We start from the raw sequence: 23,814 nt of genomic DNA, 5'->3' as shown, positions 1-23,814 counted from the left end.
CTTATCACTGTAACTAGGGCATCCATGGGAGCCCTAGTTACAGAGGAGAACAGCCAAGTGTAGTGATATTAGTCACTGGCAAGGCCGTTCAGAAGCAGATGAAATATAGCAAACTACGCAATGCTGGGAGTTCTGCACTTTTGTCTCCTGAGCTGAATACTTCTGAGTCGTTAGGGGCTTGTACCCCAATTAATCTACAGATAATTTAAGAACAACATTTACAAAGTTTAATTACACTTTAAAGGGAATGTGTCAGCAGTTTTCTGCTAGCTCATCTGAAAGCAGCATGATCTAGGGACAGAGACCCTGAATCAAACGATGTATCCCTTAAAGAGACCCAACCACCAGGATTTTGCTATATGAGGTAAAGGCAGTGCCATACTGGCACTAGCATGCTGATTGCAGACATACCTGTTATAGAAAGATCTGATGCTTGGTTGATTAAATATCTTTAATCAAAGTTGCAGTAAAGCACTGTGCTTTGATTGACTTGATGGGTACAACGTGGGCGGGTCTTTGTGAGTCGGGTCCTCGCTTCTCCTCCTCCTTCGGTGCCCTCTGGCTTGCCCCCTTTTGTTTATTTGAATATCGCGCCGCCATTTTTGTAGTTGGTGGGTGTGCGCATTGCCACAGTCTTCATTAAAATGATCCCCAGAACCATTTTATTGAACACACTGGGGTGAAGACCAATAGAAGCATCTGTGCATGCGCAGATTTTTTTATATATTATTTTTTTTTTTACATCTGTGCATGCGCCGATGCTTTTCATGGTCTTCACCACAGTGTGTTCAATAAAATGACGCCGGAGATCATGGTACGCGCATGCGCAGACTCTGATGCTATTTTGACGAAGACCTGAGTACTCTGGCAATGCGCATGTGCCGTCAACAACAGCAATGGCGGCGCGGCACAATATTCAAATGCAGAAAAGGGGGCAAGCCAGGAGGACACCGGACGAGGAATAAATGCGAGGACCCGACTCACAAAGACCCGCCCATGTTGCACCTGTCAATCAAAGCACAAGGCATTTCTGCAACTTTGATTAAAGATATTTAATCAACCAAGCATTGGATCTTTCTACAACAGGTATGCCTGCAATCAGCATCTTACTGCCAGTATGGCACTACTTTTACCTCATGTAGCAAAATACGGTGGTTGGTTGCCTTTAAATTACTGGGTGTGGCGGCTCTGACAGAGTTTTTAGATTTAGCAATACAGCAGAGCTGAGAAAGCTGTCCCCGCCCAAACCAGGCTCTGTATGCACAACGTCTATAGACAGAGAGGTGTTTATTGGAGGGGGCATAGTCGGACTAGTGTAGTCTGGGCAATGATAATCCCAGGTACTAAAATCTTCACTACAAGTAAACAGCATAGCAGGGTAATAAATGACACATCAGTGAACGCTGTGTGTCAGTCTCCATCTCCTGCTGTTTTCAGATTGCATAGCAAAAACCTGCTGATAGATTGCCTTTAATATTTAATTGTGCCATTTTCCATTTTAACTCGGGCATCCATATGAGCCCCAGTTACAGAGGAAGCAACCCACTATACTGCTATATTTCACTGACATAGTCGATCAGGTACTGATGAGACCTAACAGTTACGCCATGGTGGGGTGGGGTCACCTGGCAATCATGTAATCGCTGGCTGTATTCATTGCATAGTGCGAGGTAGGCTGAAAAAGAGAAGACAGAAGTGGTTAATAACTTCATCTGTCTTCTCGAGGATGAATGGAATCCAAAAATGTATAAAGCAGAAAATCTCACCGTGAATTTCTACCAACAGCTCAGCCTGCAAAAGAGAGAATGTTTCCCCGGATTACCCCCTCACCCTCCTGGAGGGACTCACCACCATCGGGCATTTCTGCCTCATGGATCATCCTGCTCACACAAAGAAGGTATGTTATATCATTACAGCTGTAATCCTCCTCTCTGAATTCTTGTAAAAGCAAATAACTTTGCAGTTTTCCCCTCATTAATATTTAATAGCAGTTTGGATCAGCAGCCCAGCCATGTCACTAGCCAAAACTACCAAGATCGCTCCAACCCCCATCAAACAGAAACCCGGGAGGCACGGGAGTGATGCCTAGCACCATTAGTATAATCACAAGTGGACGGGTCACTGCCTCCCACAAAAGCACACCGTCCTCTTCTGAATACAATGCACCCAGCTCATTCCTCGGATTTCTCTATGACCATGTTTCTCTGAAAATAAGGCAGGGTCTTATAATATTTTTTTTTCTCTGAAAGATGGGTGTGAGGTAAATCCGGAGATATGACGATAAATCATGATATTCAAGTATGTCAGGAAGCCCTCTCCTGGTGTCACCCCCCCTTTCCTTCACACAACTGGTTTAGCAACAAATCCCATGGCCATGTCCTGTGATATGGAAATGAGGTGGTGTGGGAACAATGGACACAGGATGACTCCCTGCCGTCACCCTGTAGTAGGAGCTGCTAGCTAGTTAGCAAGGCTATGGAAATAGCCAGACAGAACGACTCCAGTAAAAAATGGTTCATATCTCGCAAGCCATATTTCCAATAAATATGGCAACCATAAAAATGGTGTCTCCGCATGCGGACGATGCCGGCACACCCTTTTTATGGGAGCAGGACATTGGGAAATGCCCCAGGCGTGATATCAGCCAATGGGGAACTGGCAGACAGGTCATGAGTCCCCTCGTTCTGTAGCTAAATTCATAACTGTCACGATGAGAGCATTGGCGTCCGCCTACGACGCTCCCAGGCAAAGTTATGGCCAATATCCCCTTTGCTGGATAATTCTGATCCATGCAGGGGGAGTGGCAGTGCTTCCCTGTGAGGTCACTAAGGTAGGAGGGGACCTGGATTGCCCAGGTTGATAACCCTACTTCGGCCATTTTCCAGTGTTCTTCTGCTCGGGGGCCTGGTTGGGAAAGACCTGTGAGGGAGTTCCTGGAAACCTGGTCTACAGCGCCCCCCTGTGGCCAGACGCAACAAGGTAACTGCTGGAACTGTGTATGCCTGTTTGTAACCCATGCTTTGATTGTAACTGTACTCTGACATAACTGTATATTCTGTAGATTCCCTATTGTATATATTGTAGTTCTAGTGTGCTTTAGGCTGATTAAATTATATAATTAATCTTGGGCTGTTCTGTTATCTCGATCTTGAATCCCACGTCTGTGTGTTCGGCTAATAGTTACCGTAAATCGGTTGGTGGCAGCGAATTGTGCCAAGGATTATTGTGGGGAGGCCAGTGAGATTCGGGGAGATTTTATATATTCCGCCCGCGGAGGTCGGGGGAATATATACCTTACTCTCACCGGGGACCCTTCAATAATCGGCATAAGTAGTATAGCGGCCTCCTTGCTTATGGTCGGGCAATTCCATAATTGGCCTGACTATAAGAGGGGCGCTAGAGAGCGCGTCACGTGCTCTGTCTGTCGGTCGGGAGGTATAAAGGAGGGGTGACCCCCACTTGTTACCCCCCGATTGTGACGTACTGGTAGCCAGCGCGGGGGATTTCTGAGTGACCCCCCCGGTGGTTTGTGACATATTGGTGGCAAGCGGTGGGATCGAGATAATAGTGTGTGTGAGTGTGAGACCCATACTCCCAGACGCTAAAGACTGCCTGCAGCAGCTGTGGCTGCTGGGGTCTTCAGACTAGCTCAACACTAGAGTGTCAGAGTGCAGATACTGTAAGGTGTGTGGAGGCATCAGGTGTCAGTTCTGTGTCAGTGACCAAAAGTCTGCAAGAATGGCTGATGGCACCAGGAGCAGAGCTATGCAACTGGCCAATGCTAAGGCAGGAGCCGAAGAGAGGGAGGACGGTGCTGTGGACAGCAATGAGGAGGTTGCCCACGAGTCCTCCAGGAGCTCGACGCCAGAAAACCGTTCTGCAGAGGACAGCGCACAAGCTGGCAATTATGGACAAGATGAGGAGCAGCTCACCCAAGGGTCCTCAACGAGCCAGATGCCAGCCCTCCGCTCTGCAAGGGACAGTGAATCACCAGGCTCCGCAGCGGGCCGCAGATCACCACGTGCCATTCCACCGAGCCTGGGAGGCTCGGATAGCCTTCTTCAAATGGCTATGGCCCTTCTCCAGGCTGGAGACCAGGAGGGCTACAAGGGACTCCTGGCAGAGCGCAGGGCAGAGCGGCAAGCAGCGCGTGAGGCTGAGGCTGCGGAGCGGCAGGCAGCGCGTGAAGAGCGCCAGGCAGAGCGTGACTACCAGCTGCAGCTAGCTCAGCTCCGGCCCTCATCAGCCACACGTGACCTTCAAGACACCAAACTTCCAAAGGTCCGTGTTGAGGACTTCCCAGTGCTGGAGAAGGATGGAGACTTGGACTCTTTCTTGACTGCTTTTGAACGGACTTGCTTGCAGCACCATCTGAACAAGGACCAGTGGGCCAAATACCTGACCCCCCGTTTAAGGGGTAAGGCCCTGGATATCCTTGGGGACTTGCCTGCTGAGGCAGATCAGGGCTACGACACCATCAAGCGGGCCCTGATCCAACAGTACAACCTCACTCCAGAGTCCTACCGCAAGAAGTTCCGGAGCCTACAGAAGGGACCAAAGGACTCCTGGGCTGACCACAGGCGGGCACTTGCCCGAGCTGCCGACCACTGGACCCAAGGCCTGCAGCTTTCCACCGGACCGGAGATCCTGGACTTGTTCATCACGGAGCAACTCTTGTGGAACTGCCCTGAGGATCTCCGCCAGTTCATCCGAGACCAGAAGCCAAAGGGGTCCACGGCTACAGCTGCCCTGGCCGATGACTACACCAACAATCGGGCTCCTGAAGCCAGGAGAGCAGCCACCAGCAGCACCTGGAGAGGGGGTAAGATGAATTCTGCGACTGCCCCACCTGCCCCTAGACTGCAGGGGGTGTCCCCCTCAACTCCCCTCTCCAGGCCCGTGGCAGAACCAAGACTGTGCCACCAGTGCAACCTACCTGGACACTTCAAGGCCATGTGCCCTCAGCGTCCCAAGGCCCCGGCTCCGTCCCCGTCCCAAGGGCCGCCCAAGGTGTATTGTGTGGGTGGGGGTGGTGGTAGGTCCCTGGACAGCTTCCAACCTGTCACCGTCGGCCGGTCTGTGACCATAGGACTGCGAGACAGCGCCTCGGAGGTGACTCTGGTGCGGCCTGAGATGGTGTCCCCCCAAGACTTGATCCCTGGAAAAACCCTCGCTGTCTCCGGGATTGGAGGCATTGACCCGGCGCTGCCTGTTGCTGGCATTTATGTGGACTGGGGCGCAGGGCGGGGGGTGAGGGAGGTGGGGGTAACTGATCGGATCCCTGCAAACGTGCTACTTGGGACAGATTTGGGGCAGATAACCTCCCAGTTTGGGCCCCAACCAAGGGCTGAACCTTCAGCCAGTATTGACATGCCTCCGGACAATGTTAATGTGTTATCTATGAATGATGTAAGGGAGGAGGGAGTGAACTCTGATATTTCTGCTTGCATAGACACCATAGACACACACTCAGCTGCAGCTGTGACAGGGGAGGGGGTCAGAGAAAGGTGTGACAATGCCTCTACAAGTAATCAGCCTGTGAGCTGGGATCTGTTGCCCTCTGCAGGGATAAGCAGAGAGCAGGGTGCTGCAGGGGGAGGACCAGTGTGTGGGGTGGGGGCTACCACAGCAAATGTGGGGTCCCCAGAGATTTCACAGCGGGGTTCTGTTGCTGCAGGAGGGGAACAGGCAGGTGAGATTGGGGCCGGTCCAGGAGCGGAAGTGCTCCCAGGTAAGATCTCGGTGCATGGTTCCCCCACAACCGGGGTGTCAGGAAGCCAGGTAGGTCTGCCTGAACCGGCGACTTGGTCAGGAACGGAGGAGGAGCAGGCACGACCCACGGTCGCAGCGGCTGTGGCCGCTGTCACCCGCAGTGGGAGTGCTGGAAGCCAAGGGGCCTCCCGGAGGTCCGATAGCTCTTCCCCTTCTGACCAAGTGGCAGCCGAGTCAGGTGGAGGCCAGGACACAGGTCCCGGGGTACTGACTGAAGATGTGACAGTCTCGTCGATTCTGGCCACATCTAGTCAGGGGTTTCAGGCAGCGTTAGAAGCTGACGACAGCCTGAAAGCTCTTAAGGAGCAGGCGGCACAGCCTCCCTCGGACTCGGACCCGGAGCGAGTGGTCTGGGACCAAGGACGGCTGTACCGGGCCACGGTCCAGCAGGGTTCACCGGAGGCGTGGCCCAGGGACCGACAGTTGGTGGTACCCTATCCGTTCCGGACGGAGTTGTTGCGGATCGCACATGAGATTCCGATGGCCGGACACCTAGGGATCGCTAAGACCAAGGCCAGGTTAAACCAGCATTTCTACTGGCCAAAAATGGGGGCCGATGTGGCTGCCTACTGCCGTTCGTGTGAAACCTGTCAGAGAGTGGGGAAGGCGGGGCCACGCCCCAAAGCCCCACTGGTATCTCTGCCCATCATCGATGAGCCTTTCAGGAGGGTGGCTGTGGATCTGGTCGGCCCGCTGGCCATCCCCAGCAGCTCCGGGAAACGCTTCATACTGACGGTAGTGGACTATGCCACCCGGTACCCAGAAGCAGTGGCCTTGTCGTCCATTCGGGCTGACAAGGTGGCCACCGCATTGCTGGGGATTTTCTCCCGAGTGGGTTTTCCCCAGGAAATGCTCACTGACCGGGGGACCCAATTCATGTCCCAGCTGATGGAGGCCCTCTGTAAGCAGGTCCAGGTGCGACATCTGGTGGCCAGCCCGTACCATCCACAGACTAATGGCCTGTGCGAGCGGTTCAATGGCACCTTAAAGCAGATGCTTAAGATGTTGGTCGACTCCCATGGGCGTGACTGGGAGCGGTATCTCCCACACCTGTTATTTGCTTACCGGGAGGTTCCACAGGCCTCAACAGGATTCTCACCGTTTGAGCTCCTGTACGGGCGACGTGTGCGGGGCCCCCTGGCTCTGGTGAAAGAGGCTTGGGAAGGGGATTTGGCCACCCCTGGAGTGTCGGTTATCGAGTATGTCATGCGCTTCCGGGACAAAATGCAGGCCTTGACGCAACTGGTACACGACAATATGGCTCAAGCCCAGGCCGATCAGAAGCGTTGGTACGACCAGAACGCTTGTGAGAGGACCTACCAAGTGGGTCAAGAGGTGTGGGTACTGGTCCCCGTACCACAGGACAAGCTTCAGGCAGCCTGGGAAGGCCCATACCTCGTGTACCAGCAGCTCAACCCTGTGACGTACCTGGTCACCCTGGACCCTGCCCGTGGAAGGCGGAAGCCCTTCCATGTGAACATGATGAAGGCACATCATGAGCGGGAGGCATGTGCGCTCCCCGTGTGCAACCTGCCCGAGGAGGGAGAAGCGGAAACCCTCTTGGATATGCTAGCCCAGGTTAGGGCAGGCGGATCCATTGAGGATGTGGAGGTTGGCCACCAGCTCTTGGAGGACCAACGGTCCCAGCTGTGGGCCACCCTACACCCCTTCCGGGGGTTGTTTACCAACCAGCCCGGAAGGACTGACTTGGCTGTCCATCACGTGGACACTGGGGATCATCCCCCGATCCGGCGTTCAGCATATCGGGTCTCCCTGGAGGTGCAGCAACACATGCGCCAGGAGATTGACGAGATGCTGAAGCTGGGGGTGATCCAGGCATCCAACAGCGCTTGGGCCTCGCCTGTAGTCCTCGTCCCTAAGAAGGACCGAACCACTCGGTTCTGCGTGGACTACAGGGGGCTCAATGCGGTCACGGTCGCCGATGCGTACCCAATGCCACGCATCGATGACCTGCTCGATCAGTTGGCCGGGGCTCAGTACCTGACCATCATGGATCTGAGCCGGGGATATTGGCAGATCCCCCTGACTCGCAAGGCCAGGGAACGCTCTGCCTTTATTACCCCATTTGGACTGTACGAGTCCACGGTGATGCCATTCGGGATGAGGAATGCCCCTGCCACTTTCCAGCGGATGGTCAACACCCTGCTCAAGGGACTTGAAGGGTACGCGGCCGCGTACCTGGATGACATTGCCGTCTTCAGTCCCACCTGGGAGGACCACCTAGAGCATCTAGCACAGGTGCTCAGGCGGATCCACCGGGCAGGTTTGACCATCAAGCCGGGAAAGTGTCAGCTGGCCATGAGCGAGGTCCAGTACCTCGGTCACCGGGTAGGTGGGAGAACACTGAAGCCCGAGCCTGAGAAAGTGGAAGCCATCGCATCCTGGCCCACCCCCAGGACCAAGAAGCAGGTGATGTCCTTCTTGGGGACCGCTGTGTACTATAGGAGGTTTGTCCCATGCTATAGTAGCCTGGCAAAGCCCTTGACGGACCTCACCAAGAAGAAGCTGCCCTCTGCAGTCGATTGGACAATGGACTGCGAGACAGCCTTCCGGGCCCTAAAGGACGCCCTGTCCAGCCCGCCCGTGCTACAGGCAGCCGACTTCACGCGGCCGTTTGTAGTACAGACCGACGCCAGTGACTTCGGCCTCGGTGCGGTGCTCAGCCAGGTGGACTCTGCGAGCCAAGAGCACCCAGTCTTGTACCTGAGCAGGAAGCTGTTACCAAGGGAAGTTGCCTATTCCACGATGGAGAAGGAGTGCCTGGCCATAGTGTGGGCCCTGCAGCGTCTGCAACCCTATCTATACGGGCGCCACTTCATCGTGGAGACGGACCACAATCCCCTCAGCTGGTTGCACACCGTCTCTGGGACGAATGGGCGATTGTTGCGATGGAGCCTTGCGCTCCAGCAATACAACTTCACCATTCGCCACAAAAGGGGCCGTGACCACGGTAACGCAGACGGGCTGTCCCGACAAGGAGAGGTCGCGGACGGGCGCACGGGGGAACACCGGAGTGTGCTGCCCCCTAGCGCCCTCAAAAGGGGGGAGGTGTGAGGTAAATCCGGAGATATGACGATAAATCATGATATTCAAGTATGTCAGGAAGCCCTCTCCTGGTGTCACCCCCCCTTTCCTTCACACAACTGGTTTAGCAACAAATCCCATGGCCATGTCCTGTGATATGGAAATGAGGTGGTGTGGGAACAATGGACACAGGATGACTCCCTGCCGTCACCCTGTAGTAGGAGCTGCTAGCTAGTTAGCAAGGCTATGGAAATAGCCAGACAGAACGACTCCAGTAAAAAATGGTTCATATCTCGCAAGCCATATTTCCGATAAATATGGCAACCATAAAAATGGTGTCTCCGCATGCGGACGATGCCGGCACACCCTTTTTATGGGAGCAGGACATTGGGAAATGCCCCAGGCGTGATATCAGCCAATGGGGAACTGGCAGACAGGTCATGAGTCCCCTCGTTCTGTAGCTAAATTCATAACTGTCACGATGAGAGCATTGGCGTCCGCCTACGACGCTCCCAGGCAAAGTTATGGCCAATATCCCCTTTGCTGGATAATTCTGATCCATGCAGGGGGAGTGGCAGTGCTTCCCTGTGAGGTCACTAAGGTAGGAGGGGACCTGGATTGCCCAGGTTGATAACCCTACTTCGGCCATTTTCCAGTGTTCTTCTGCTCGGGGGCCTGGTTGGGAAAGACCTGTGAGGGAGTTCCTGGAAACCTGGTCTACAGCGCCCCCCTGTGGCCAGACGCAACAAGGTAACTGCTGGAACTGTGTATGCCTGTTTGTAACCCATGCTTTGATTGTAACTGTACTCTGACATAACTGTATATTCTGTAGATTCCCTATTGTATATATTGTAGTTCTAGTGTGCTTTAGGCTGATTAAATTATATAATTAATCTTGGGCTGTTCTGTTATCTCGATCTTGAATCCCACGTCTGTGTGTTCGGCTAATAGTTACCGTAAATCGGTTGGTGGCAGCGAATTGTGCCAAGGATTATTGTGGGGAGGCCAGTGAGATTCGGGGAGATTTTATATATTCCGCCCGCGGAGGTCGGGGGAATATATACCTTACTCTCACCGGGGACCCTTCAATAATCGGCATAAGTAGTATAGCGGCCTCCTTGCTTATGGTCGGGCAATTCCATAATTGGCCTGACTATAAGAGGGGCGCTAGAGAGCGCGTCACGTGCTCTGTCTGTCGGTCGGGAGGTATAAAGGAGGGGTGACCCCCACTTGTTACCCCCCGATTGTGACGTACTGGTAGCCAGCGCGGGGGATTTCTGAGTGACCCCCCCGGTGGTTTGTGACAATGGGCTAGGGCTTATTTTTAGGGGATGTCTTATTTTTTTCCCCAAGAACAATAATCCATATTTATTTTTGAACTAAAAAAAATAGTCATATCACATTCAGGAACATCAGCATAAGTCTCCAAACCCTGTGTGTAACGTGTGTGTACACACACATACACTGCAAATACATAGCAGCCTGTTTCCTCTTCTTCAGCTCTAGCCTCTTGCAGTTGAGACCTTTGGTTTGATGACATCATGGTTATATATACACACACACACACACACACACACACACACACACACACACATATATATATATATAGATCTATATATAGATATATATATATATACAGTGCCTACAAGTAGTATTCAACCCCCTGCAGATTTATCAGGTTTGATAAGATGTAAATAAGTTAGAGCCTGCAAACTTCAAACAAGAGCAGGATTTATTAACAGATGCATAAATCTTACAAACCAACAAGTTATGTTGCTCAGTTAAATTTTAATAAATTTTCAACATAAAAGTGTGGGTCAATTATTATTCACCCCTAGGTTTAATATTTTGTGGAATAACCCTTGTTTGCAATTACAGCTAATAATTGTCTTTTATAAGACCTGATCAGGCCGGCACAGGTCTCTGGAGTTATCTTGGCCCACTCCTCCATGCAGATCTTCTCCAACTTATCTAGGTTCTTTGGGTGTCTCATGTGGACTTTAATCTTGAGCTCCTTCCACAAGTTTTCAATTGGGTTAAGGTCAGGAGACTGACTAGGCCACTGCAACACCTTGATTTTTTCCCTCTTGAACCAGGCCTTGGTTTTCTTGGCTGTGTGCTTTGCGTCGTTGTCTTGTTGGAAGATGAAATGACGACCCATCTTAAGATCCTTGATGGAGGAGCGGAGGTTCTTGGCCAAAATCTCCAGGTAGGCCGTGCTATCCATCTTCCCATGGATGCGGACCAGATGGCCAGGCCCCTTGGCTGAGAAACAGCCCCACAGCATGATGCTGCCACCACCATGCTTGACTGTAGGGATGGTATTCTTGGGGTCGTATGCAGTGCCATCCAGTCTCCAAACGTCACGTGTGTGGTTGGCACCAAAGATCTCGATATTGGTCTCATCAGACCAGAGAACCTTGAACCAGTCTGTCTCAGAGTCCTCCAAGTGATCATGAGCAAACTGTAGACGAGCCTTGACATGACACTTTGAAAGTAAAGGTATCTTACGGGCTCGTCTGGAACGGAGACCATTGCGGTGGAGTACGTTACTTATGGTATTGACTGAAACCAATGTCCCCACTGCCATGAGATCTTCCCGGAGCTCCTTCCTTGTTGTCCTTGGGTTAGCCTTGACTCTTCGGACAAGCCTGGCCTCGGCACGGGTGGAACTTTCAAAGGCTGTCCAGGCCGTGGAAGGCTAACAGTAGTTCCATAAGCCTTCCACTTCCGGATGATGCTCCCAACAGTGGAGACAGGTAGGCCCAACTCCTTGGAAAGGGTTTTGTACCCCTTGCCAGCCTTGTGACCCTCCACGATCTTGTCTCTGATGGCCTTGGAATGCTCCTTTGTCTTTCCCATGTTTTTTTTCAAATTCTTTTATTTATAAATGTAATCCTTTAACAGTACACATAACAGTTCTTAAGATCAAATGGACCTTTGTAAGATACATTCAACACACCAAAAAAAAGGACATAAGGCACACTTTACATTTTTACATTGTGACAGAAAATGTCCCCGCAAATGCCCCCTTTCAGGTGTATAGACATTCAAGGTTCCATCTAGCTTTTTCAAAGAATAAATTCACATTTAACAGGTAACATACGTAACTCACCAAGAATAGTAAGAAGCGAAAGAGGAAAAGACCAGAAAGAAAGCAAGAGAAATAAAACAGAGAATAGAAAAGAGTGAGAAACTGGGGAAAAGGAGGAGGGTGGTGGGGGGGGGAGGGCTGGGAGGTGGAGGGGCCAGGTGGGGGTAAGAAGGGGTGGGGGGGGGCTGGGAGGTGAAGGGGCCAGGTGAGGGTAAGAAGGGGTGGTGGGGGGGCTGGGAGGTGGAGGGGCCAGGTGAGGGTAACAAGGGGTGGGGGGGGTCTGGGGATCCGCTTAGTCTTTCCCATGTTGACCAAGTATGAGTGCTGTTCACAAGTTTAGGGAGGGTCTTAATTAGTCAGAAAAGGCTGGAAAAAGAGATAATTAATCCAAACATGTGAAGCTCATTGTTTTTTGTGCCTGAAATACTTAATACTTTAGGGGAATCAAACAGAATTCTTGTGGATTGAGGGGTTGAATAATAATGACCCTCTGAATAAACTTTTCACAATTTAAAAAAAAAAAAAGAGAAACAACATTCTTTTTTGCTGCATTTCACACTTCCAGGCTGATCTACAGTCCAAATGTCACAATGCCAAGTTAATTCCGAATGTGTAAACCTGCTAAATCTGCAGGGGGTTGAATACTACTTGTAGGCACTGTATAATATATATATATATACACACACACACTGCAAATACATACCAGCCTGTTTCCTCTTCTTCAGCTCTAGACTCCTGCAGTTATGAAGTTATGAGACCTTTCGTTTGGTGACATCATGGTTACACGCACACACACATTTTATATATATATATATATATATATATATATATATATATATATATATATATATATATATATATATATATATATATATATATATATATATATATATAATATCTACCTACATACATACGCACACACCCCAGACACACACACTGGGAATACATACCAGCCTGTTTCCTCTTCTTCAGCTCTAGACTCCTGCAGTTATGAGACCTTTGGTTTGGTGACATCATGGTTACACACACACACACACACACACACACACACACACACACACACACACACACACACACACACACACACAGATATAGAGATGTGTATATATATATATATATAGTATATACACACTGCAAATACATACCAGCCTGTGTGTCCTCTTCAGCTCTAGGCTCCTGCAGTTATGAGATCTTTGGTGACACCATGGTCACACACATAACCATGATGTCACCTAAGGTCCTTAAGGAGTCCTGCCCTCAGAATAGAAACGCTTGGGACCCTTAAAGTAGGGGCCCTGAAAAATTGCCCAGTTTGACTCCCCATTACATCGACTTTCACTGTAGCAAGGGCTTATTTTTGGTGTAGTGCTTATACATCAAGCATATGACATAAATCCTGTAAAATTATGCTAGGGCTTATTTTTTATCATATCTTGATACAGCTCCTGATCATTCACATGGGATGTAGCCTTGTCACTGCCCCCCCCCAGAGCAGCACACCCATCTGCTGCTGTAGTCATCATCCCCGATATGTTCTTTAGAATAACAATGGAATTAATTTACCAGACAAATCTTAGGATTTTTTTTTTATTTCTTTTTGCATTTCTTGCCCGCAGTCCTCTTCTTCAGATCCGGCGAATCTTAAGAACGCCCGCCACGCTCTCCTGGAAGAACTGCCGCGCATCGTTAACAGCTTGTCTCTACTGTGGAGCGTGATTACCAGACAGGAGCGGGAGCGGAGACCCTCCGATCTGCTGGGGACCATAAAGGGCTCATCCTCCGTCTACTTCAAAACCACAAAGGTAAGAAACCGAGATCTTCTCTACCTAATCTGAGTGTAAAGATGCCATGACACTTGATGGCCTCTGAGGAATGTGCCATTAATAGGCATCAAACCTTTTTTTTTTTTTTTTGGTGATGTGTCCCCAAAAGTATTGTTCAAAATTCAATTGAGGAGAGAAAAGAAGGTGTGTGTAACACTCATCAGATGTGTATGAAAATCAGCCCCGGACTCCGACCAGACCGAACCTTGAAGCACAGACGTCCGAATGAGCCCAAAACTGTTATTAATTAGGGATACATGCTACCTGCCCTTTAAATTTGTAAGCTTTTAACCCAAGAGAGACATGTCAGGATTAGCGGTCCATCAAAGAATGGTCTCCTTGTCGTGGCTGGCGGGCTCTCATAAATTGGCGAATTTGTGCTCTAAGTGCCTCTATGTTATAAGTACCGTATTTTTCGCTTTATAAGATGCACTTTTGTTCCCCCAAATGTTGGGGGAAAGTAGGGGGTGCGGTATATATGTATGTATATATATATATATAATATATATATACTACAGAGTCCAGGGGAGGTGGGGGCAGTTCTGGAGCGCTGCAGGTAGGCAGCGTTAATCTCCTGCTCCCGCTCATATAATATGCACTGCCGCTGTCCATCACTGTGGTGCTGAAACCGCAGTGATGGGCTGGTGCAGCAGTGCATATTATATCTGCCTGCGCCCCCCCTTTGATGGCACATGCCCCCCCTGTGTTAGATATCACCCCATGCTGCTGCCCATAGTAAAATAAAAAACTCTTTCCTTACCTCCTCCTGCGTGTCTCCCCGGTCTCCTGCTGCCGCTGTGATCAGGCACGCAGAGATGATATCACTCTGCTGTGCCGATCACATGACCGGCACCGAGAACCAGGAAGTGCAGGAGCTCAGCAGCACGGAGGGAGACACGGGAGACCAGCACTGGAGAAGGTAAAGTAAAGTGTTTATTTCTTCATCGTTCCTATGGGAGACCCAGACCATGGGTGTATAGCTTCTGCCTCCGGAGGACACACAAAGTACTACACTAAAAAGTGTAGCTCCTCCCTCCGAGCATATACACCCACTGGATAACCAAATATAGCCAGTTCAATGCTTTGTGTTCAGGAGGCACACATCCACACATGCATTCTCATCTGATTTTGATTTTTGGAAAGAGTTTGAAGAAAAGCGGGTCCAAGCCTGGACTCCCGGCATGTCCCTTCTCACCCCACTGTGTCGGCGGTGTTGTTAAGGTTGATTTCAGGGCTGGAGCCTTACATGCCGCGCTCCTTCACCATCCCTCGGGCTCTGGCTTGAAGTGGGAGCCAGCACGGTTCTCCCTGCCTTGCAGGAGACTGGTCTCCATCCGCAGCCCTTTCAGGATCCTGCCGGACGGAGCACTCATCCCTCAGGGACCTGGCCCTGCGTCTCACAAGCTAAGTATCTGAGACGTTATTATCCGGGGGTCCCTTCTACTTTATTGTTGGGGAGAGTGTGCTGTGTATGTATTCTGACATTTCCGGCCGGTTCTCTGGTTTTCACCAGAGAACCGCGCCGATGGTGCCTGCGCGCCGGCCGCATCATTAAATTTAGGCCCCGGCTTCGCCTGAGGCCTAGTTTCGTTTTCACTGCCCCTGCATGCCAATCATGCAGAGGGACAGTGCGGCTCCGCCCAGCGGCCGTTCGGCTCAGGAGAGGGACACTCCTCTCTGAGGAAATGTTTCCCTCCCCTGTATATCTCCCTGGCCCTCGGGATCCCGCTCTTAGAGTAGGCCCCGCCCCCTCTCCTCGCTCCGGCTTGGGCAGAAGCGCCATTTCTTTGTCGCTCCATTGGGAGACCCAGACAATTGTGTGTATAGCTTCTGCCTCCGGAGGCCACACAAAGTATTACACTTTAAAAAGTGTAACCCCTCCCCTCTGCCTATACACCCTCCTGTGGATCACGGGCTCCTCAGTTTTATGCTTTGTGTGGAAGGAGGCACACATCCACTCATGCATCTCATACTTAGTTATGTCGGTTGGAAGAAAAGAGGGCCCCCACGGGGCCCCCGGCATGTTCCCTTCTCACCCCACTATGTCGGCAGTGTTGTTAAGGTTGAAGTACCCATTGCGGGTACAGAGGCTGGAGCCACATGCCGTCTCCTTCACCATCCCTTATGCGGCTCTGGGAGAAGTGGGATCCTAAGCGGTCATCCATTTGCTGGGACCGTGCTCCATCCGCAGCCCCTGTGGGAACCTGCCCGACCGGAGCCTCTTCGACCTCAGGGACAGGGCCCTGCAACTCAAAGGTACTCTGTGTCCCCATAGGGGACTGTGCAGGGAGCGCACCTTCTTCCCGGAAGCCGCGGCAGCTGCTGAATTGAGGAGGCCGGTGGACTTCCGCGCCGACCGTGCCTACTTGTCGGGCGCGGCCTCAAATTTAGTCCCCGGCTTCATCGCGGCCTAGTCGCAAAAATCCCGCCCCCGGGCCTGCCTGTCAGGGGTAAGGGCGGGATTACCGACATGACGTCGGATGTGAGGGCTGGAGCATCCTGCTTGCCTTCCTCCCCCCTCACTGATCACTGTGGGGACCCCAGCACTTTTGCTGGCGCCGCCCACGGCCCCACTCCTCCCCTGAGAGCTCCGGCAGCCATTTTCTGGCATTCTGCCGGTGGAGGCTTCTCAGTTAACAGCTCTGCAGCTCCGGGGGATCCAAGGCAGGGAATCTGGAGGACACACTCCGCTCGTTAGCGGTCGGTAAGCCATACCGGTCACCCGGTGCTGGTCCCCCTAGGGTGCCGGAATAGATACATATGTATATATATATATATACTAGATATATATATATCTGTTCGGTCGGGCTGTATACCCCTTCCCATATACCCTCAGTGGTCACTCTCCTAGGAGACAACAGCATGTCGTCCACAAGGAGCAAAGCTGCTAAGGCACAGGTTTTTTTCGCGGCCTGTACCTCTTGTGGGGCTATGTTACCTGCGGGTTCCACCTACCCTCACTGTGAGCAATGCTCGACTCCTGCCTCGCTTGCTCAGCCGGAGCCTCGGACACTGGTGGGCCCCTCGGCTCATGTAGACCCCCCTGCTCCCTCTGACCAGGCTGCAGGGACAGAGTTCGCCTCTTTTGCTGAGAAACTCTCTGAGTCTCTTTCTCAATCCATGGCACTGTCTATGGACAAATGGTCTTCTAAGCTACTTGAAGCTTTGCAGTCCAGACCGGACCTTTCACAGGCCCCGGCCCCTGTTAGCTCGTCGCCTCCAGGCCCCTCTCGGTCCGCGCCGCAGCGCGCTCCCAGGTTGGCCCCTCGGTCTCAGGCGGAGGACTCCTGCCCGGACCGCAGTCCTAGACCGGCTAAGCGGGCTCGCTGGGACTCTTCCCCGACTTCCTCTCGCTGCTCGGGATCCCAGCTTGAGGACTCTCTGGAGGACGAGGCGGACGTCGCAGCTCAGGGCTCTGACCCTGACGTCGCCCTTAACCTTGATACACCTGATGGGGACGCCTTAGTAAATGATCTTATCTCGTCCATCAACCAGGTGTTGGATCTCTCTCCCCCGTCTCCTCCTGTAGAGGAGTCGGCGTCTCAGCAGGAGAAACACCAGTTTCGGTTCCCCAAACATACGCGCAATACGTTTTTTGATCACTCTAACTTCAGGGATGCTGTCCAGAAGCCCAGAGCGGTCCCGGACAAGCGCTTTGCTAAACGCCTCACTGACACGCGTTACCCCTTCCCATCTGAAGTCGTTAAGGGTTGGGCTCACTGTCCCAAGGTGGATCCTCCAGTCTCCAGATTGGCGGCTAGGTCCGTGGTGTCTGTTGCAGATGGCTCATCCCTGAAGGATGCCACTGACAGGCAGATAGAGCTCCTGGTGAAGTCCATCTATGAGGCCACGGGCGCGTCTTTCGCCCCGGCCTTTGCAGCCGTGTGGGCACTCCAAGCAATCTCGGCTTGTCTGACTGAGATTAATGCTGTCACACGGAATTCTGCTCCGCAAGTTGCGTCTTTGACCTCTCAGGCGTCAGCCTTTTCGTCCTACGCCATGAACGCCGTCCTGGACTCCGCTAGCCGTACGGCGGTAGCATCTGCTAACTCCGTGGCAGTCCGCAGGGTCATGTGGCTGCGCGAATGGAAGGCAGACTCGGCTTCCAAGAGGTTCTTAACTGGTTTGCCTTTTTCTGGCGAACGTTTGTTTGGCGAACGATTGGATGAGATTATTAAGGAATCCAAAGGAAAGGATTCCTCCTTACCCCAGGCCAAACCTAAGAGACCTCAACAGAGAAAAATCCAATCGAGGTTTCGGTCCTTTCGTCCCTCCGCCAAGTCCCAATCCTCTTCGTCCAACAGGCCGGAGAAAGGCCAGAGGAACTCCTATGCGTGGCGATCCAAGTCACGCCCGCAAAAGGCCGCAGGAGGCACTGCCTCCAAGACGGCCTCCTCATGACTCTCGGCATCCCCTAGCCGCATCCTCGGTCGGTGGCAGGCTCTCCCGCTTTGGCGACGCCTGGTGGCCACATGTTCAAGACCGATGGGTGAGAGACATTCTGTCTCACGGTTACAGGATAGAGTTCAGCTCTCGTCCTGCGGCTCGTTTCTTCAGAACCTCTCCGCCCCCCGCTCAGGCCGACGCACTTTTTCAGGCAGTGAACGCTCTAAAGATGGAAGGAGTTGTGATCCCCGTTCCCCTTCAGGAACGTGGTCGCGGATTTTACTCCAACTTGTTCGTGGTGCCAAAAAAGGACGGGTCATTCCGTCCCGTTCTGGACCTCAAGCTACTCAACAGACATGTGAGAACCAGACGGTTTCGGATGGAATCTCTCCGCTCGGTCATCGCCTCGATGTCACAAGGAGACTTCCTAGTATCGATCAACATCAAGGATGCTTATCTCCATGTTCCGATCGCACCCGAACATCAACGTTTCCTGCGTTTTGCCATCGGGGACGAACACCTTCAGTTCGTGGCATTGCCTTTCGGCTTGGTGACAGCCCCACGGGTTTTCACCAAAGTCATGGCATCCGTTGTGGATGTCCTGCATTCTCAGGGCCACTCGGTGATCCCCTACTTGGACGATCTCCTAGTCAGGGCCCCGTCTCGGGTGGCGTGTCAACAAAGTCTATCCGTCGCTCTGGCGACTCTCCAGTGGTTCGGGTGGATCATCAACTTCCCGAAATCCAAGTTGACACCGACCCAATCACTGACGTACCTGGGGATGGAGTTTCATACCCAGCAAGCGTTAGTCAAGCTTCCGAGCAACAAACAGCTTTCTCTGCAGGCAGGGGTGCAATCCCTTCTTCGGAGTCAGTCACACCCCTTAAGGCGCCTCATGCACTTCCTGGGGAAGATGGTTGCAGCTATAGAGGCAGTCCCGTTCGCGCAATTCCATCTCCGGCCACTCCAATGGGACATTCTCCGCAAATGGGACAAGAGTGCGGCTTCCCTCGACAAGAACGTCTCTCTTTCCCTTGCAACCAAGACGTCACTTCAGTGGTGGCTCCTTCCCAATTCTCTGTCGCGGGGAAAATCCTTCCTACCCCCAACCTGGGCTGTGGTCACCACGGACGCGAGCCGGTCAGGTTGGGGAGCGGTTTTTCTCCACCACAGGGCTCAGGGAACCTGGACTCCGATAGAATCGTCCCTTCAGATCAATACTCTGGAGATAAGGGCAGTGTATCTAGCTCTATTGGCTTTTCATCGGTGGCTGGAGGGCAGGCAGATCCGTATCCAGTCGGACAACGCCACTGCCGTCGCCTACATCAACCACCAAGGCGGCACTCGCAGTCGTCTAGCCTTCCAGGAAGTCCGACGGATTCTGCAGTGTGTGGAAGCCACAGCCTCCACTATCTCCGCAGTTCACATCCCGGGTGTAGAAAACTGGGAAGCAGATTTTCTCAGTCGTCAGGGCATGGACGCGGGGGAATGGTCTCTGCACCCAGACGTGTTTCGAGAGATCTGTCGCCGCTGGGGAACGCCGGACGTCGATCTCATGGCGTCACGGCACAACAACAAGGTCCCGGCATTCATGGCACGGTCTCAGGATCACAGAGCTCTGGCGGCGGACGCGTTAGTCCAGGATTGGTCGCAGTTTCGACTGCCTTATGTTTTTCCTCCTCTGGCGATGCTGCCCAGAGTGCTACGCAAGATCAGGTCCGACTGCCGTCGCGCCATTCTTGTCGCTCCAGACTGGCCGAGGCGGTCGTGGTATCCAGATCTGTGGCATCTCACGGTGGGTCATATACCGAAGGGGTCCAAACCAGGTTGAAGTGGCCTGATCTTCATTCCACACCAAAACACTCTTTCTGATCATATGTCTCCCCTTGAATCCTTGGGTAATATTATATATATTGATGTGTACCTTGTTTATGCATACCTTACTGCCTTGGTGGTTTAGATAATTGGTTAGGACATATCCTCTGTTCCAGGGCATATCATATATATGGTTATCATACTACTTGCTGGAGATTGTATCTGGAGTTGCCCAGCAAAGTGACACGTGCCTCCCCTATTTGGGCAACATATAATATAATGTAATTGTATGGTTACTAATTGATTGTAGTGCAATATCCGTTGGTGCCAGGTTGTTGGCTTTTTTCACATTTTAATTGTTTTTATGATGTACAAGTGCATTGAATAAAGGTTTTTGTATATTAAAATCGGGTTGTGCGGTTATATGCAATGTCTCCCTCTTCCTGTGCTCAGAATTAAAATTCCATTGCATTTCCAGCACCCCTCCAGTATATATATATACATGCTGCTGTGGTGCACTCTTTCCCCCTTTTTTTCTTAAACATATGGTGGGTCAACCGTGGGCGCTTCCAGACCGCCCAGACTTGCTGTCACAAGGCCCGTTTTTCCATCTGAATTCTGTGGCCCTCAACCTGACTGTGTGGCCATTGAGTCCTGGCTCCTAGCGTCTTCAGGGTTATCTCAGGATGTCATTGCCACCATGAGACAGGCCAGGAAGCCTACGTCCGCCAAGATCTATTACAGGTCTTGGCAAATCTTCCTATCCTGGTGCGCTAATAACGGTTTTCCTCCATGGCCGTTTTCCTTACCCACTTTTCTTTCATTCCTTCAATCTGGAATGGACAAGGGTTTGTCACTCGGCTCTCTCAAGGGCCAAGTATCGGCGCTCTCCGTGTTTTTTCAAAAGCGTCTAGCCAGGCTTCCGCAGGTCCGCACGTTCCTGCAGGGAGTTTGCCACATAGTCCCACCTTACAAGCGTCCGCTGGAACCCTGGGATCTTAACAGGGTTCTAACGGCTCTTCAAAAACCACCTTTCTTCGGCGCTCCATTGGGAGACCCAGACGATTGGGTGTATAGCACTGCCCTCCGGAGGCCACACAAAGCAATTACACTAAAAAGTGTAAGGCCCCTCCCCTTCTGGCTATACACCCCCAGTGGGATCACTGGCTCACCAGTTTTCTGCTTTGTGCGAAGGAGGTCAGACATCCACGCATAGCTCCACTGTTTAGTCAGCAGTAGCTGCTGACTCTATCGGATGGAAGAAAAGAGAGCCCATATAGGGCCCCCAGCATGCTCCCTTCTCACCCCACTTGCGGTTTGTAAGGGTGAGGTACCCATTGCGGGTACGGAGGCTGGAGCCCACATGCTGCTTTCCTTCCCCATCCCCCTGAGGGGCTCTGTGGAAGTGGGATCTTACCGGCCCCCGAACCCTGAGGCCGAGCTCCATCCACAGACCCAGAGACCCTGCTGGAGGAGCTGAGTACAGTCAGGGACAAGGCCCTGCAACGTTCAGGTACTCTGTGTCCCCGCACAGACAGGCCACGCACACTCCAGGCTTGCTGGGTGTGCTAGTGCGCCGGGGGCACTAGCGCTGCGCGCTCGGGTTAGAGTCACTGCAGCTTAGCTGAGTGATTTTTTTGTCTTGGGAACTACCGCGCCGGCCGCTCCGGGAGCGGCGGCGCCGCTGGGACTTGTAGTGCGCCGGGGACTCGCGCTGCCCGCGTCTTTACGGCGGCAGCGCTCATAAATCTAGTCCCCGGCTTTTGCGGCCTAGTTACGGTTCGTTCCCGCCCCCACCCTATCAATCAGGGAAAGGGAGAGACGCTGTGCAATAGGCAGCGCCGAGGGCTGGAGCCTTATTTACATGCTCCAGCCCTCTCACTGGGCACAGTGGGGACGCAAGTTTCCCGCTCTTGGTCTCAACACGCCCAGGGCCCGCCCCTCTCCACAGGACGCCGGCAGCCATTCCTGCATGCAGTCTGGCTGGAGAACGGTCACAGGCTCTGGGGGAGTCAGACAAGGGACTCTGGCGACCACACACCCGCGTTTATGCGGGCGGTAAGCTGCACATAAGTGCTGGCCCCACTAGTGCCACAGTGTTATTTGGTGCATTTTTTCTCTGTACCATATATATTTATATTGCACTGTACAGTCGCTTCTTGGCTTATACCCTACATTGCTCTGAGGAGACAACAACATGTCATCCGCAAAACGCAAGGGTGCCAAGGCACAGGCGGTACGCACTGCTTGTGCCGCATGTGGGGCTAATCTACCGGCAGGTTCCAATGACCCCCATTGTGTGCAATGTTCAATCCCTGTGCCACTTCGTCAGCCAGAGTCTATGGTAGTAGTGGCCCAGGCAGAGACGCCTGTGAACCCTGCCCCGGTGACGGGGACAGAATTTGCAGTTTTTGCTGACAAGATGTCTGTGACTATGACAAAAATCCTGGAAACCTTGCAGTCCAGGCCAGTTTCTCAGACCATGGACACTGCTGTGTCTATGCTCCCCGGTCCCCCTCAGTTGGAACTAATCCGTACTTCAAGGGGGTCCCAGGCATCACAGGCTGAAGACTCTGACTCGGATGACAGTCCCAGGCAGCCTAAGCGGGCTCGCTGGGAAAGACCCTCGCCGTCATCACACTGGTCAGGGTCTCAGCGAGACGAGGCTCTGTATGAGGAGACAGAGGTGGGTGATCAGGAATCTACTCCTGACACCGCTCTCAATCTAGATACCCCTGATGGTGACGCTATGGTAAATGACCTTATAGCGGCCATCAATAGACTGTTGGATATTTCTCCCCCAGCCCCTTCTGCAGAGGAGGCAGCTGCACAGCAGGAGAAGTTCCAGTTCCGGTATCCTAAGCGTAAATTGAGTACTTTTCTGGACCACTCTGACTTCAGAGAATCAGTCCAGAAACATCATGCTTATCCAGATAAGCGTTTCTCCAAACGTCTTAAGGATACACGTTATCCCTTTCCCCCTGACGTGGTCAAACGCTGGACCCAGTGTCCAAAGGTGGACCCCCCAATCTCCAGGCTTGCGGCTAGATCCTTAGTTGCAGTGGAAGATGGGGCTTCACTTAAAGATGCCAATGACAGACAGATGGACCTTTGGTTAAAGTCTGTCTATGAAGCTATCGGCGCGTCGTTTGCTCCAGCATTCGCGGCCGTGTGGGCACTCCAAGCTATTTCAGCTGGCCTGGCACAAGTGGACTCTATCATACGTCCAGCAGTGCCGCGAGTAGCGTCCCTAACCTCGCAAATGTCTGCGTTTGCGACTTACGCTATCAACGCTGTCCTGGACTCTACGAGTCGTACCTCAATGGCGTCTGCCAACTCTGTGGTTTTGCGCAGAGCCTTGTGGTTAAAGGAATGGAAAGCAGATTCTGCTTCCAAGAAATGTTTAACCAGCTTGCCACTATCTGGAGACAGACTGTTTGGTGAGCAATTGGCTGAAATCATTAAGCAATCCAAGGGTAAGGACTCCTCCTTACCCCAGCCCAGATCGAGCAAACCTCAACAGAGGAAGTGGCAGTCGAGGTTTCGGTCCTTTCGAGGCTCCAGCAAGACCCAATTCTCCTCGTCCAAAGGGACTCAGAAGGAGCAAAGGAGCTCAGATTCCTGGCGGGCTCATTCACGCCCCAAGAAAACAACCGGAGGAACCGCTTCCAAGGCGGCTGCCTCATGACTTTCGGCCTCATCCCTCCGCATCCTCGGTCGGTGGCAGGCTCTCCCGCTTTTGCGACATTTGGCTGCCACAGGTCAAAGACCGGTGGGTAGCAGACATTTTGTCTCACGGGTACAGGATAGAATTCAGTTCTCATCCTCCGCCTCGGTTCTTCAGAACCTCCCCACATCCCGACCGAGCAAATGCCCTTC

The 23,814-nt window shown here is 52.4% G+C and overlaps 1 protein-coding gene across 2 annotated transcripts in view; it reads left to right on the top strand.

Annotated features, from left to right (window-relative positions):
• DOP1B (DOP1 leucine zipper like protein B) overlaps window positions 1-23,814 on the top strand; it is a 251,294-nt gene that overhangs the window by 144,629 nt on the left and 82,851 nt on the right. For both annotated transcript variants that reach the window (XM_075334991.1, XM_075334990.1), the window contains exons 20-21: window positions 1,786-1,897; window positions 13,528-13,713. In XM_075334991.1, coding sequence (XP_075191106.1) covers window positions 1,786-1,897; window positions 13,528-13,713 — 298 coding nt within the window. The remainder of the gene's footprint in view (window positions 1-1,785; window positions 1,898-13,527; window positions 13,714-23,814) is intronic.

Source organism: Anomaloglossus baeobatrachus, chromosome 2, assembly GCF_048569485.1.
Source record: "Anomaloglossus baeobatrachus isolate aAnoBae1 chromosome 2, aAnoBae1.hap1, whole genome shotgun sequence".
Taxonomy (NCBI): Eukaryota; Metazoa; Chordata; class Amphibia; order Anura; family Aromobatidae; genus Anomaloglossus; species Anomaloglossus baeobatrachus.
Note: the sequence above shows the minus strand (reverse complement) of the source record. Positions and strands in the feature narration are given on the sequence as shown.